This window comes from Pteronotus mesoamericanus, unplaced genomic scaffold (genome assembly GCF_021234165.1).
Source record: "Pteronotus mesoamericanus isolate MK-2021 breed Mesoamerican mustached bat unplaced genomic scaffold, CSHL_Meso_final contig_105, whole genome shotgun sequence".
NCBI lineage: Eukaryota > Metazoa > Chordata > Mammalia > Chiroptera > Mormoopidae > Pteronotus > Pteronotus mesoamericanus.
In genome coordinates this window covers 14,049,351-14,065,146 of record NW_026555006.1, presented here as the reverse complement: position 1 = coordinate 14,065,146, position 15,796 = coordinate 14,049,351, and the positions used below count along the sequence as shown (strand labels likewise).

At 38.4% G+C, this 15,796-nt stretch overlaps 1 protein-coding gene across 1 annotated transcript in view; it reads right to left on the bottom strand.

The window, feature by feature from the left end:
- Window positions 1-15,796, bottom strand: part of CACHD1 (cache domain containing 1) — a 205,165-nt gene that overhangs the window by 83,324 nt on the left and 106,045 nt on the right. The window contains exon 3 of the mRNA XM_054574183.1: window positions 9,906-10,054. Within this exon, the coding sequence (XP_054430158.1) occupies window positions 9,906-10,054 (149 nt within the window). The remainder of the gene's footprint in view (window positions 1-9,905; window positions 10,055-15,796) is intronic.

The following is a 15,796-nucleotide window of genomic DNA, read 5'->3' as shown; positions in this document are numbered from 1 at the left end:
ATAATTCTCTAAGTAACTTATTTCTGGCTCTAATCATGTCAATAATATTTAACGTGAAATGTGGACATAGAAATTTGTACAACATCTAAATCATGACAAAATATATAACCAATTTATGTGAAAAAAAATTACTCAAATGCCAAGATTCCTTTCCTTTCCAGGTAGCCCATTAGCATGAGCATTAACTTTTTATAAAAAGTTGAGGAATAATTAACATATCATATTAGTTTCAGGTGCACAACAAAATGATTAGATATTTATATATGTTGTAAATGTTCACTACAATTATTCTGGATAACATCTATCACCATACATAGTGACAATTTTTTGTCTTCTTATGACGACTTTAAGATCCACTCTCTCAGAAACTTTCAAATATACAACATGATATTATTATAGCTGCCATACTATACATTACATCCCCATGTCATATTTATTTTGTAACAGACGGTTTATACCTTTTGACCTCTTCACCCATTTCTGACCTCTCACCCCTACCAACCTGTTCTTCGTATCTATGAGCTGGTTTTTTGTTTTTTTAAAAGAAGATTCCACATATAAGTGAGGTCGTATAAGTCTTTGTCTGACTTATTTCACTTACCTTAATGCCCTCAAAGTCCAAACGTGTTGTTGCAAATGACAAGATTTCATTCTTTTTTATAGCTGAATAATACTCCATGTTGTATACATACTTCTTTATTCATCCCTTGATGGATACTTGGATTGTTTTCATAATTTGAATATTGTAAATAATGCTGCGATAAAACGAGGGTGTGGGTACCTTTTTGAGTTAGTGTTTTTCTTTCTTTCAAGTAAATACCTACACTGGAACTGCTGGATTATATGGTAGTTCTCACTTTTCAAGGATTCCCCATACTGTTTTTCTATAGTGGTTGTACCAATTTACCATTCCCAAAGAGAGTGCATGAGGGTTCCCTTTTCACCACATCCTTACCAACACTTGTTATTCTTGTGTTTTTTGTTTTTTGTTTTTTTTTTTGATAATAGCCATTCTAACAGGTGTGAGGTGATAGCTCATTGTGGTTTTGATTTGTATTTCCCTAATGATTTACGATGTTGATCACCTTTTCATGCACCTGTGGCCCATCTATATGTCTTTGGAAAAACAGACATTTACTCAGAGCCTCTGCCCATTTTTAAATCAGATTTGTTTTACTGCTATTGAGTTCTATGCGTTCCTCATATATTTTGGATATTAAGTCCTTGCCAGATACATGACTTGCAAATATTTTCTCCCATTCAGTAGGTTGCCTTTTCATTCTTCTGATGGTTTTCTTTGCTGTGCAGCAGCCTTCCACTGGAAGTATCCAACTTATTTATTTTTGCTTTTGGAGTCAGATCCTGAAAATCTTGGCCAGGACCAAGATCTTGGTCTAGGGGCTTACTGCCCAATGTTTTCTTCTGGGAGTCTTATGGTTTCAGGTCTTACATTCAAGTCTTTAATCCAATTTAAGTTGTTTTTTGTATATGGTACAAAATAGTGGTCTGGTTTCTCAATGCCATTTATTTAAGAGGCTATCCCTTCCACACTGTATATTCTTGGCTTCTTTGTCATAAATTAACCGACCACATATGTGTGAGTTTATTTCTGGGCTCTCTATTTTGTTCCATTGATCTATGTGTCTGTTTTTGTTTGTTTCCAATACCTTTGTAATACAGTTTGAAATCAGGGAGCAGATGTGTCCAGCTTTGAAAGCTGCATGGAATAAGAGCCTAGCATCCCTCAATATAAATATGAGGGTTTATAAAAATTTAACTTCAATGTTAGGTCTTCTAGCCCAATTTTATGTCCTTTCTTTGAAAGGTGGGTGTGATGGTTAATTTCATGTGTCAATTTGGCTGGGCCCTGGTACACAGATATTTAGTCAAACACTATTCTGGGATGTGTTTGTGAAAGATTCTGAGGGGGGAAAAAAAAATCACTGTACTTGTGGGTGGGCCTCATCCGATTAGTTGAAAGACCTAACAGGACAAAGACTGACCTCCCCGAGGCAAGGAATTTTGCCATCAGATTGAAATTGCAACTTTCTTGAGTCTCCAGCCTGCTGCACTACCCTGCAGATTTTGGACTTATATCTCTACAATCACATGAGCCAATTCCTTAAAACAAATCTCTCTCTCACCCTATTGGTTCTGCGTCTTTGGAGAAGCCTAAGTAATGCAGAGGGTTATAACAGTGCTATTCATGGGATTGTAACCAGGAGCCCGTTTCTTCATCAGAACCCATGCTAGTTGCTTTGCCTACAGCACAATACCCCCAACAGGTTGACTGATAAGACCTGACTCCTGAATCATACAGTTCTAATGGGCACCAGCTGGGGATGCATTAAATTTGGCTTCTCAGAAAATGAGATGAGTCCTACCTGCCTTCCCCAGTGACTGTATCAATCTCAGTGGATGCTCCAACTAAAAAAGCAACTTGTCAAATAGCAGGGATCCAATTTCATAACGGTTCCAAAGTTTCTTCATTTTTTGGAATCAGGGAAGCTTTTAAAGGCTTCCCTGGTGATTATGAGAAGTCTCTATAGAGCTACCTCCAGGTGGCTGGCCTCAGAGAGCCTTGGAAATAAGTTGCTTACTTACTCTAGCTTCGTCGGAGTATCACTTTGTTGTCTCAAACCTAGTCTAGATGCCTTAATGCCAATTTCTACCATAATTAACTTGTTAACAAGCATGAACAGAGTGAGGTTAACAGCACTGAATACACTTAGAGACACAAAAAAGAAAATCTAAGTTCATCTTCCCAGCATTCCCCTTCTAGTTTACCCTCTCCATCCTCCCCTTCTTCGTAAATAAGAATATTTAAAAATAAGAATGCCACCACACAGGTACGTCTATAGAGGAGACTGGGGAATGGCGGGGGGGGGGGGAAGGGAATGTGTTAAGAGATATGGCAGATAAAATTATTGATTGGTTTATGTAAACACCAAGTATTGGCAGGGCCTGCTGACTAAACAATAGCTCATGATGCACAAAGCAGAGCCCAATCTCTGTGGCAAGCCAGGTTCCTGGGGGTAGATATTCTTAGTTTTATGCATAAAGGAGCTATAGCCTTTAAATTTGAGAGAATGAGAATGCATGCTTAAGCTGCAATAGAAGGAAATGCACATGGACATTTTCTTAAGTAGAATTTATTAACATTTATAGACTTTTTAGATCATGAGTTGCAAAATCACATGTAATGTGGGCCAAGCAGGCAATGAAAGTCTGGAGAATGGGCAGATATACTACAATATGGACTTGTGGGAACTGTGGTGAATGGGAGAATGCATGTCCTGTCTTCAAATGGGAGCTGCCCATCACAGAAGCTCTTGTCCGGTGGGAATGTGGACTCACTATTACCAGATCTTCTGAATTCAGGGAAGACAGAAATTTGGATTTTTAACATGTGCAACCTCCCAAAGTTTAAATGTTGGCAACAGATTTTAAACCTTACCAACTTAAAAACCTTTTTAAACATTTTGTGGGGCCAAGATAAACACATCTGTAGGCTAGATACAGTCCATGATTGTAATTAGGAGTTTGTGTGTCTGTGTGTCTGGGAACAGCCCAGGATCTCACGTACCCTCATCACCTGACACAAAGGAAGCTGTGAATTACACAAATAAATGAACTCTCCCCCTCCCAATTATGTTATGGTAAGCGATATCACTGAAAATGAATTTGTCTTAGATTAGGCCTTAACCTATCTACTTTTTTCCATATTTGAGAATGTTAATTCTTCAGATCATTCCTTCAACAAACAATGACAAGGTGCTTAATCACTATGCAGGGTTCTGTACAAAGTAATTAACTTCTAGGGTTCCTGCATGAGAATTGTAGGAGTTGACTAATTCAGGAAGGAGAGTATCAAAATCATCTGAAGAACCAGATATTCTCCTGCTTTGCAGGTTCCCTCTGTTGTCATCATAGTACAAGCTTCAGGGCGTGATCTGCAGAATGCTCGAAAGTCCCCTCTCTTCAGCACTGGGAATTTGTTTTTTAAAATATGTGTGATTATGACTTAGAAAAACCAAATATTAAATCAGTAAAAATAAAAGGCCAGGCCTAAACCAAAAAGCGAAAAGTGCTCCCCTCGTATTAGTTTATACATTTGAAGGAGAAGCAAGGTCAAAAGGCCACAGGCGCTTAACATGTTCGTAACATGTAGCTAGAGTGCCACTGGGCCAGTGCTGAGTTTTAGAAAAAAAAAAAAAATGTTTATAGAGCCCATATATAAAAAATGGACAAGATCCAGATCTAAAACTGAAGATCCCCTATCTCAAGTCCAATTGCTTATATTCTTTGTAACGGCTGTATTAATACACATGCATGTGGCCAGATGTTGGAAAGACTTTAGCAACAATCTTGAATCCATTTTTCATAAATTTCACTCATTACCATATCTATCCCAACCTTTAAAATTTTGGTTACCTTCACTTATATTTTTATTTCAATTAATTCACTTTTTAATTTAGAAGTATTTATTTTTAGAAAGAAACTTTCTCTTATTGCCATAAAAGAAAAAACAGTATCCCTTGACATAGAGGATACCACTGAAATACATAAATATCATGCTTAAAAGTTATGACCCAAAACCATCCCCAGATGAGGGAGGTACTATCATCATTTTCATCTCACTGATAAGGCGATAACCTTGCATGGTAGGTACTATCTCACTGGTAAGAAAACTGAAGCTCAGAATAAAGTGATTTCCCAAGGTCAACTTATGGGTGAAAAAGGTATGACACAAAACCAAATCTGCCTGGCATTTAAAAGAATTATTTTTACTCATGTCTTGAAATTGCTTCCCAAGACTGGGAGTCTTCCTTTTTGAACTTAACTCCAACATGAACTCCCTAAGATTCAAATTGTAGACATTTTCAGAGAGATTAGAAATAGGAAAGAGAGAACTGAAAATGTGTTCAGGAGGATGCCAGACAGTTACAGAAAGCAGAGAAAACTATTTTATGAGGGACTGGAACAAAGGCAGCTAAGTATTCTTACTCTGGTTAATCTACTATTAACTCTTTCCCCTTTTGAAACTTCATGTAAAAATGTGAGAGAATATTGTAATTTTAGAAAGTGTTATTGTTTAGCCAGTGGCTAGAAAAGTTCAGAATTCACTCCAAAGATTCCTACACGCATGTCCCTGGAAAGTGAGCTCAATGTACAGCCAAGAAGACTCAGTCAAGAGAAACAGCAGTCGTCACCTGGCACTTCTACAGCAAACAGTTATTATCAGATATCTCTCTAACGTATGTCTTTTGCTCACCCGTACGTCTTCTGATTACTCAATGTTGGAGTCAGAACTGCCCTGGTTTTACAAAATTCATCTCAAATGGCAGCTCTCAGTCCTGTCACCTACTAGTGAGGAGAGAAGTTTGTCTCAGAGCTTCACCGAGTCTCTCTGCAACATTCAATGCTGCTGCCTAACCTCTGAAGGAGGAACAGCCTCTCACACTCACCTACTTACCCTGCAGCATGTATCCTTCCAGCAGTACAATTATGGTCTCTTGGATGTTAAACTGAACTAAATGAGAAATTCCTGGAGGGTAGAAACTAAATACATTTTATATTTCACTAAAAGGTAGACCACCGGGGTTTTGCCAAGTATCTGGATGACTATCTCAGATCTCTATCCTCATCTCTGCGTATTCAAAATGGAAATGATTGTCCTTCCCCCAAAACATTTTGGTGTAACTCCTCCCAAATTTTTCATGTGTGCGTGCGTGCACGTGCATGTGCATGTATGTATGTATGTATGTGTGTGTGTGTGTGTGTGTGTATACTCTTCCACAGCATGGTTACATTTTATCATCTCACTTTTATAGGATACAATTTCCTTAACTAATCCCCTATTGTTAGAAAGTTAGGGTCTTCACAATGTTTTCTCTTCTAATTAGCACTACAATGACTTTCTTTACATGTTTATCTTTATATTCTCATTATTTTCTTGTGGTATTCTGCAAAATGACCAGATCAAATACTATGCCTATTTCTCAAGTTTAGAGAGTTTTTTGTGAGGACACCCACCTGGTATATATTTTCTCTGCTTCGAGGAATCACAACACCTCTCAGCTGTGTCACATTTTGCCTAAACTATATATTATGTTCATATAGCAAGGACTCATGGACAAAACCAAAGGGGAAGGATTGAGGGAGGGAGAGGGAGGAGGGGGCAAGGGAATGTGGTGGGGGGAAGGCAGAGACAAATGTATTTGGAAAAAAAATAAATTAAAATGTGTAAAAACAAACAAACAAACACGCAAATAAATAATGTTCAGTATTTTCCCCCCATCCAATAGTTTTTAAATCTGCTAAGGACTTCTGGTGAGGATGGAGGCATAGGTAGGCACACTCTGCCTCCTCACACAACCATAGAAAGAATTACAACCAGATCTCAAACTAACAACACCCAGAACTTTCAGAAAATTGAGTTATATGGAAGTCCAACAACCAATAATTTAAAGAAGACACATTCATCCAGATGAGTAGGAGTGGTGGAGTCAGAGAGATGGATGGAAGGCGGAGGCTGGGGCTAAACAGGAGGACCCACATTCAAGTATGGTGGATGAAAATTGGGAGGGATACCTTGGGAGCGAGTGATCACAGCTACAGGCCAGGACACACAGCCCCAGGGTTCCAACATTTGGAAGGTAAATCTTGTTACCTCTGGCTATAAAAACCAATGGGGGTTGGAGCAGCGGAAGAAACTGCTGGATTTTCGCTGCTTAAAGGGCCCACACCATCTTAGAACATATGCAAACCCACCCACTGTGGGATTCACCACTGGGGCAGCAGCTGGAAGGGTGCCCATCACACAAAGGAAGAGGGTGAAGTGATTAGAAAAAGGGTGTGTGCTGGGCAGACCTCCAGAAGCCAGGGATTGGCATTGTCCCCTCTCTGAACCATTGTCACACAGCCTTAAAGCAGAGAAGTGGTTGCCCACCCTGACAATTACCCAAGGCTCTGCTCAACACAATTTACATTGGCCACATTACTAAGACAGGGAGTCGAAGCTGCTCTACCTAATACACAGAAATAAACAGAGGGAGGCTGCCAAATTGAGAAGACAAAGGAATATGGACCAAATGAAAGAACAGAACAAAACCCCAGAAAAAGAACTAAACAAAATGGAGATAACTAACTTATTAGATGCAGGGTTCAAAACACCGGTGATCAGGATGCTCAAACTCATTGAGCACAACAACAGCATAAAGGGGAAATGAAGATTACACTAAGTGAAATAAAGAAAAATCTACAGGGAACTAACAGAGAAGGGAAGGAAGCTGGGATTCAAACCAGTGATTTGGAACATATGGAAGAAATAAACATTCAATCAGAACAGAAAGAAGAAACAAGAATTCAAAAAAACAAGAATAGGCTTAGGAACCTCTGGGATGTCTCCAAAAATGCCAACATTCAAATCATAGGGGTGCCAGAAGGGAAGAGGAAGAGCAAGAAATTGAAAACGTATTTGAAAAAATAGTGAAAGAAAACTTCCCTGATTTGGCAAAGGAAATAGACATACAAGTCTAGGAAGCTCAGAGAGTCCCAAAGAAGTTGGACCCAAAGAGGACCACACCAAGACACATCATAATTAAAGTGGCAAAGGTTGAAGATAAAGAGATGATCTTAAAAGCAGCAAGAGAGAAGCAGAGTGAACTACAAAGGAGTTCCCATAAGACTATCAGCTCATTTCTCAGAAGAAACTTTGCAGGCAAGAAGTATTCAAAGTGATGAAAAGAAGGACCTACAACCTAGATTACTCTATACAGCAAAGCTATCATTTAGAATCAAAGGGCTGATAGAGTGCTTCCCAGACAAAGTAAAGCTAAAGAAGTTCACAATCACTAAGCTATTATTATATGAAATGTTAAAGGGACTTATTTAAGAAAAGATGACTAAAACTATGAACATTAAAAGGGCAACAAATTCACAGCTATCAACAACTGAGTCTTAAAAAAAACCCCCCAAAACTAAGCAAACAACCAGAACAGGAACAGAATTATAGGTATGGGGATCCTTTGGAGGGTTATCAGCTGGGAGGGAGATGGGGGAGAATGGGGGAAAAAGTACAGGGAATAAGAAACATAATTAGTAGGTACAAAATAGACAGGGAGATGTTAAGAATAGTATAGTAAATGGAGAAGCCAAAGAACTTGAATGCACAACTCATGGACATGAACTAAGTGTGGGGGGATTAATGCAGGGAAGTGGGGTACTGGGTGGAGGAGGGCAAAGGGGGAGAAACTGGGACAACTGTAATAACATAATAAAAAAACACACTTTAACAAATAAAATGTTGAATATAGTAAGTAAAATATTAGCAGATTGCAAAAAAATTAAAAAAAATTAAAATACTAGCTGTTGGGGCTTCTCCCTTACTCTACTCACTTTTCTTTAAGTCCTAAAAATGATTTTTTCTTTAGTTCAAAACTCACCTGGACCCTAAGTTTATTTTTAGATAAGAGATAAGTTTGTCAAAAACATTTGGTTACTGATGCCAAGGATTAAAAAGGGCACTTCCTTTGTTTAAACCTAATAAACAAATAATAAAATGAGTTCACTATGCTATGGTAGTATATAAATATTACAACTAATATTTGTTCAAAACATTACAGTTTATGAAGTATTTTCACATTTATTTCACTGAATGTTCATGACACCCAGTGAAGTATCTGTAATTGTTCCCATTCTAGAGATGAAGACGGGGTGGCTCAAAGACATCAAATATTCAAGACCATCCGAGTATTATGTACTGTAGATAGGATTCATATCCAGACAGTCTCATTTCAAATGATATATACACTCTCCATTTAAGTTAGTAAACAACTAATACGAGCTTCTTTGGGTCACAGACAGGGTAAGCCAGAGAGAAAGCTCATAATATCACATAGATGGAGAAATAAAATATTTTAAGGATGCTCTGCTACCAATGTAGCCCACCAAGAAACCATATTAAGTAAAAACTTGCTTGCAGAAGCAAAGCATCATTTAACCACTAAAAAAAACCACCCCAAAACAGAAATTAAAAAAAAAAAACTATGTTATATTCATCTCTTGCATAACCTCAAGAGTATTTTATTTTGCAAAAAGGAGTAATACATACTAATTATGGTAACATTTACACTCATAATTTTTTAAGTATGTTAATACCTTTTACTCATTCTAAATAGCCCTAGAAAATTGGTATAATAAAGGCTGTTATCCAGTGGTAGAAAACTATACATAAAAATAAACATTAAGTAACTTAAGATCACATCTAATTAATTAAAGGCCAAGTCAAATTGAAAATTAAGTTCTTTGTACCACTAGATAAGTATTCTTTCCACTAGAAACAATTTCCAGCATTACGTGACCCTATACTCTTCCAGATATAAATATCACTAGCCCAATAAATAAAAATATCCTCAACCATAACAATCTTCTTTCAATATTATCTGAAGTCATTTCCCTTGGTAGTTTTAAAAGTAATATCTACACTAAAATAAGAAGTGGGAATTTTTGCTCCTCTTATCAAAGATGAAAAGTGCTCCCTTAAATTAGGCAAATTACTAGAATCAGAGAGACAATTTTATTCATGACTTTCTAGTTGACACGTGACAAAATATTTGCACGTTTTTACGCTTAGTCAACTCTGCACTCAAACAGTATCCGGTACTTCTGAGCCTGATTCCAGCATGACAAAAAGGTTAGCATGGAGAGCGCAGGAATTCCCTGGACACAGAATATGGAGCCGCACTTCTTTAGAAATTACTTGTCTGTGTAATAATAAAGGACTTATTTAAGATAGGAATACTGAATGCACTTCGCAATAAACACACACAGGTATTTTGAGTATGAATGGAAAGCAATTCAATTCCTGGTTTAAACAGCAATAAGCAACAGTAACATCTTACTCCATCATGGAAGGCGGGATGGTACAGCAGTCTTGGGTTGCAGTGAGGGGAGAGGTCAGGTGTGCGGTATAGGATGCCTCCACAACCTGCTTGTTCCGGTTGACCACATCCAAGTAACGGTTGAACTTCTCTCGGATTTTTTTGGCTAGCTGTGGGGACAATGGTGAGCAAAATAAATAGAAAGTCCAAGACAATAATCCACTGTACTTTTTTCTAATAAGCTAATTTAAAAAAAAAATCACAAAATGCATGTATTAAACTTCAGGTAAAACAACACACGTCCAAGTCTCTCATTCCACTGTGTAAATTGACATTAAAAATTGCAAAAATGCCCAGGAGTCACAGAAGGATACTCAGATAACAATAAAGTACCATAGTTTGTTGTGTACAATGTGCATTTTGCCCAAATTTTTGAGGTAGAAATTAAGATGCGCATTATACATGGGTACAATGATAACATACCATGGGCATAATAATACGGGTATGATAATCCCATGTATAATGTGTACAAAAACATGGGTGGGCATTATACACGGGAGCACATTAAGTAGGGTAAAATATGGTAGTATCTCTCGTTTTACAACAGAGGATAATGCATTAAGAACTTTTCATGTGTTCAGATTCTAATAGAACCGTACCAGTCCATAAAATGCCTTGATAGATAAGTAAACAGAGTTTATTGAAATGATTGTCACTGTGACAGTGAGCACTGGCAGTTGCAGAGCAACAATAATGACTGGAAGGAAAAACTCCACTGTTCATGGTTCTGGATTCACATAGATTTTCAGGGGGAAAATACATTAGGGAAGAAAAAAATATTTAGTGTCTCATCCTACACAACGTCAGGGGGGCACATCAGTCTTCCATGTAAAGGGCAAATCCCTGGAGGTGTGCAATGCAGACATCCATATAAAACAAAATATGTAATTAAAAACACTCATTTGGCCTGTTACACCTTTAAAATGGACAAATGTCTTTCTTAACTGCTGTGAACAGAACACTTCATCATAGTTTACTGTCACGTGGGAATAACAAAAACAAATTGATAAGCATACTATTTTTTCCTCCATTGTTCCCATCAAATATCACAGCTTAATTACAGATCTCCAAGGAAAACTGTTGTTTTTTTTTCCCCTTAAACAGAATGGTACCCAAATGAAATGACTGATAGAATTATAGCTAATTGGTTTTGTAGAGCTATTCATTATCAGAACACTAGTGGAGAGCTAATCATCTCCTTTGGGTCATGCATCTCACACAATCCGATAGCTTACAGGCTAAGAACATGGAACCAATTCAAAATATCTTCATTTGTTATTTTCTATCCAATTTTAAAATTTGATCCTGTTCCAGCGATATTTGGGAACTTTCAGTTTCAATTAAATAACTGAGGTTCTCATCTCAGCCTTGCTAAATATTGCAGAGACTATATTTTCTAAATATATTTTCTAAAGTTTAGAAAAATTTCTGGACATAATGAGAGTATATATGAGTGTAATGTTTCAATTGATAATGGGTTGTCCAAATTCATTTCAGCTTTTTCAAAGGAGGAATTTTGTGTCTCAAAGATTAACAAGTCCACCTGCGTTTCTATTCCCTGAGCTAGAGTTCTTACTATTAAATATATGCTTTTCTCACTGGGGTCGTCGTAATACAGTTTATTTTCCAATCTTAGTGTAGACCACTGGTGATTTTACACCCTTGGGGAATATTTGGCAAAGCTTGGAGACAATTTTGGTTGTTACAACTTGGTAGAGTGCTACCGGCATCTAGTTGACGGCGGCCAGGTGGCTCCTAACACCCTGCAATGCACAGGGCAGTCCCCACAACCAAGAATTACACAACCCAAAATGTCAACAGTGCCCCAGTTGAGAAACGCTGACAGAGGAAAGTCAAAGACAAGTATCCCAATTTTCTATGTGGTCACTAAGTCCCAAACTGTTCTTCTAGGTGAGTTTTCCACCCATCACAATGGTGCTTTATGGAGGAAAAAAATCTAACAAGTTTCAATATTTACAAATTTCTTTGTTCTTATTCCTTCCTCAAAGTAATATGAAATGGGTGTCACATATGCCTACAGTTCTTTAAAATGTAACCCAAATACTGAGATATAGGACAATTCACTCATTAGTGGATGTGCTGACCTGTTTTTTTAAACAGCAGGTTGCACTATTATAACAATCCCTATGTCCTGGCCTCTCACGTTCAACGGACAGGTGAGGATGAGAGACAGTAAAAAGTTCCAGCTTTAAACCTAGTAACACATATTATTCTTTAGTGCTATCATTTTTTAACATCTGGTTACCCCACTGCACTGTAAGGGCAGGTACTATATATAGATTTTTGTTCTCCTACCTTCAGCACCTAGCATACTAACTGGTATTTTAGGCAGTCAAAAAATTATTTAATGAGTTAATAAAGGTCAAAAAAATTTGAGCCCTGTGAGTGAGTCATCAACCTCATCTCTTGGTCTAACATCAACAACTTCTTTAAAAACATGGAGTGCTTATTTTAAAAATACACAACAATATGTATTTCCGGAAATGCTAAAACCAAGTTCTATTTTTTCCTCTTTAGGTACTGAAAGAAATTAAATATCATAAGTTTTCCACCTGTAAGTATCAAGAATGTAGTCTGCAATTGCCCTGTAACAAAAGTTCTGCAACAAGATAAGGCACACTTGGAAGGACTGAAATTCCAAATATATTCACAAATTTATTCCTAAAGTGAAAATGGAATTTGCAATCCTTTCCTTCTCTCACATACATAGAAACACACACAAGCACTTGAGAAATAGCTGCATGTTTCTTCTACACATTTAGAAAATACTAATTTAAAAAAAGTCAGATCTAGCTAATCAATGGCAGTCTAACCTGGCTCACTGCCTGTTTTTGTAGGAGCTAAGAATGACTGTTACATTTTTAAATGCCTTTTTGTAAAAAGGCATTTTGTGATACTTAACTGTTTGAAATTCAAATTTCAGTGTTTGTAAGGAAAAGTTTTATTACAGCAGTTCAATTGTTTGCATATCGTTTATGGCTGCTTTCATTTATACAACACAGCCTTAAGTAGTTGCAACAGAGACTGTGTGGCCTGCTTTGCTGTATGTAAAAGTCAGAAGCCCTAACATGTCCCTAGATAGGAGCCATAATCCCTGTATTTTTATAAAACTTGGCTGAACACGCCTCCCCATTGAGAAGTGGGCCTTAATGTTCCTTGTACTCTCACTGCATGAATCTGGGTGGGCTTATGATGGTTTCTACCAGCAGAGAACGGAGAAAGCAACACTATGCAACTTCTAGGGCTCGGTCATAAAGGGCCACGCGCTGCTTCCCCCTGTCTCTTTTGGAATGCTCTCAGCTACCCTGATGTGAAGAGCTCTGAGACACATGGAGACCACAGTTAAGTGCCTGGTTGGCAGCTCCGGCTGAGCAAGTCTTCATGTCATCCAGCCCAGGCTCCAGAAGCCTCCAGAATATTCCCGTGCCAGTCTTCTCCTGATGAAGCTCCAGATAGGGAACAGAGATAAGCCAGCCTTGCTGTGCCTGGCCCAAATTCCTTACCCCAAACATTCATAGCCATAAAGATATGGTTGTTGATGCCACTAAATTCGGGTTGGTTTGTTATGCAGCAACAAGAAACTGGCACACACAGGAGAGGCAGAATTCCATCCTAAGATAAACACACTGAAGCTAAACTAAACAAAGCTGTTCAGATCCATGTACTGTACCTAAATCAGCACAGTTATCAAGATTAGAGCCTGTGTGTTATAAAGCCATTGTAAAGAGATTTCAGGGTCTTTCAGAAAATTATAATAGCTACCATACAGCAAGCAGTACTTACCATACATTAGACACAAGGACCCTACAATGCAGGTATTAGCATTTTATAAAAACAAGGTTCTTTTGTGGGCCAGAGCTGCAAAATAAGTCAAAGAGCCCACTCACTTACTCACAACCAGAACTGTCTGGTCTATAAAGCCTGTGAATTCATCTGCTCAGCTATGGTGCCCCCGACAAACCAAACTTAAAAGAAGCTGAAATGGTGGCTTGAAATACAAATATTACAAATCATAGGCTCTGAGGAATGGAACTTCCATTAACATAATCAGCCAAGGCACAGAGCCATGGGAATGTCTGCCTTTGGCTTCCCGGTTAGGTTGGGCCTCACGCTTCACTCTTCCCCAGTGGAGGCAGTACCTGGCATGCAGGACCCAGACACACATGACAATTAACAAAAGGTCCCACGCGCAAGCTCTCCCCATGGGAATTCGCACCTCTGTCAGAAACTTCTCAGCTTTCATGTTCCAACAACCCATCCTGCCGTATTTACAAAAACATAATTGCCAACACTTGCTGACTGCTAACTCTGTGTGGGGTGCTAGTCTAAGCACCGTACACGCATATACCAATTTAATTCTTCAAAGAACCCTTGAAGGTACACATCTCCATTTTCCAGAAGCAGACACTGAAGGTTAAATAACCTGCTCAGGTCACAAAGCTAGTAAGTAGTAGAGCTGGGACTCAAACCCACAAGTATTCTAACTTCCCAGCCTAAGCTTTCAACTTTTATGTAACACTGTTCTCTCTGTAATACACAGATTGACAACCTCACCCCCATTTCTTTTCAAACTTTAACAAATGCTGTGAAATTCTTTGCAGAATATCCTAGTCACATACACAGTCTTATGACTTTATAATAAGAATTAGATGTTTTAAAATTAGTACTTCATTTAGAATTCTTCATGATTCCTCTGAAAATCAAGATGTGGAGGAAGTTTAGGACCACTACATTCTACCAATATAAAAAAGGGATAGGACCAAGTTTGAAATAACGGATTCTCCAAAAACAATGCCTACCTGTTATACTGAGGTATAAGTTACATCAAACTAACTTATACCGTTCTAATTACTCCAGGGTGTGTGTTTGTCCATTTGTTCATAACCTGGAAGAAGAACAGAGTAAATGTACTGTTCCTTTCCTTCAGGAAGTGAATTTCAGAATTTAACATTTTCCTCTGGATTTTCATCTGAATTAGTTTATCTGCCATCACAGTTTTAAGATGACACTGTAATTCCCATTTTGTTAGTGAAGAAACTGAGACATATGGAGCGTAAGGGTGTCTTGACTCCCAGGGGGAGAGCTGGCCTCCCTTGACCCCACTGCCTGAGACGACCTCCCTGTGCCCTTCAGACAGGCATGTGGTACGGACTCACTATGGAAACCTCAACTTGTGCTCCACTGTGGGGTATTCTCTCTCTCTCTCTCTCTCTCTCTCTGAAAGCAATCTCTTTTAGCATGTTAACAAAATCCAGGTTGCTCGGCAAGCGTAACAGAATCTATTAGAGTAAAGATAGCCCACAGAGAGATTAAATCCTGAATGTATCCATTAAACTGAGGGGGACCGGCTACCAGCATGGACCTTTCCCAGAGGCCAAACAGATTCTGGGTCGGCCATGATCTCTGCAGACAGGAGAAAACAAAGGACGGTCTCAACAAAAAGCTACAGGTGGACCCACAATCCTCCTCAGTGTAATTAAAAACATTTTTCTTTCCACAGCTCAGCTTTCATCTTTTATCCTTCTTTATCCTCTCCCCTTCATCCCCTAAGGGGTTCCTGAATGCTGATGAGACAACGGGACTTAAACCATCTTGTCATCTTTTGGGTCAATCCTTCGGCTAGCTAACATCCAGCCATGGGTCAAATGATCAGTAGGTATGGCACCGGTCCCCATGGGAACGGAGTCTAATTTGTCATCATCTCCAGTGACAACGTTTCATCACAACATCAATGAATTTCTTTCTTGCTGAATTTCACTTCCCTTAATTTTCCCATAGACAGTTCTGTCATTTGCATACTTCCCCAGAGCCCTTCTTTTAAAGCTCTTTTT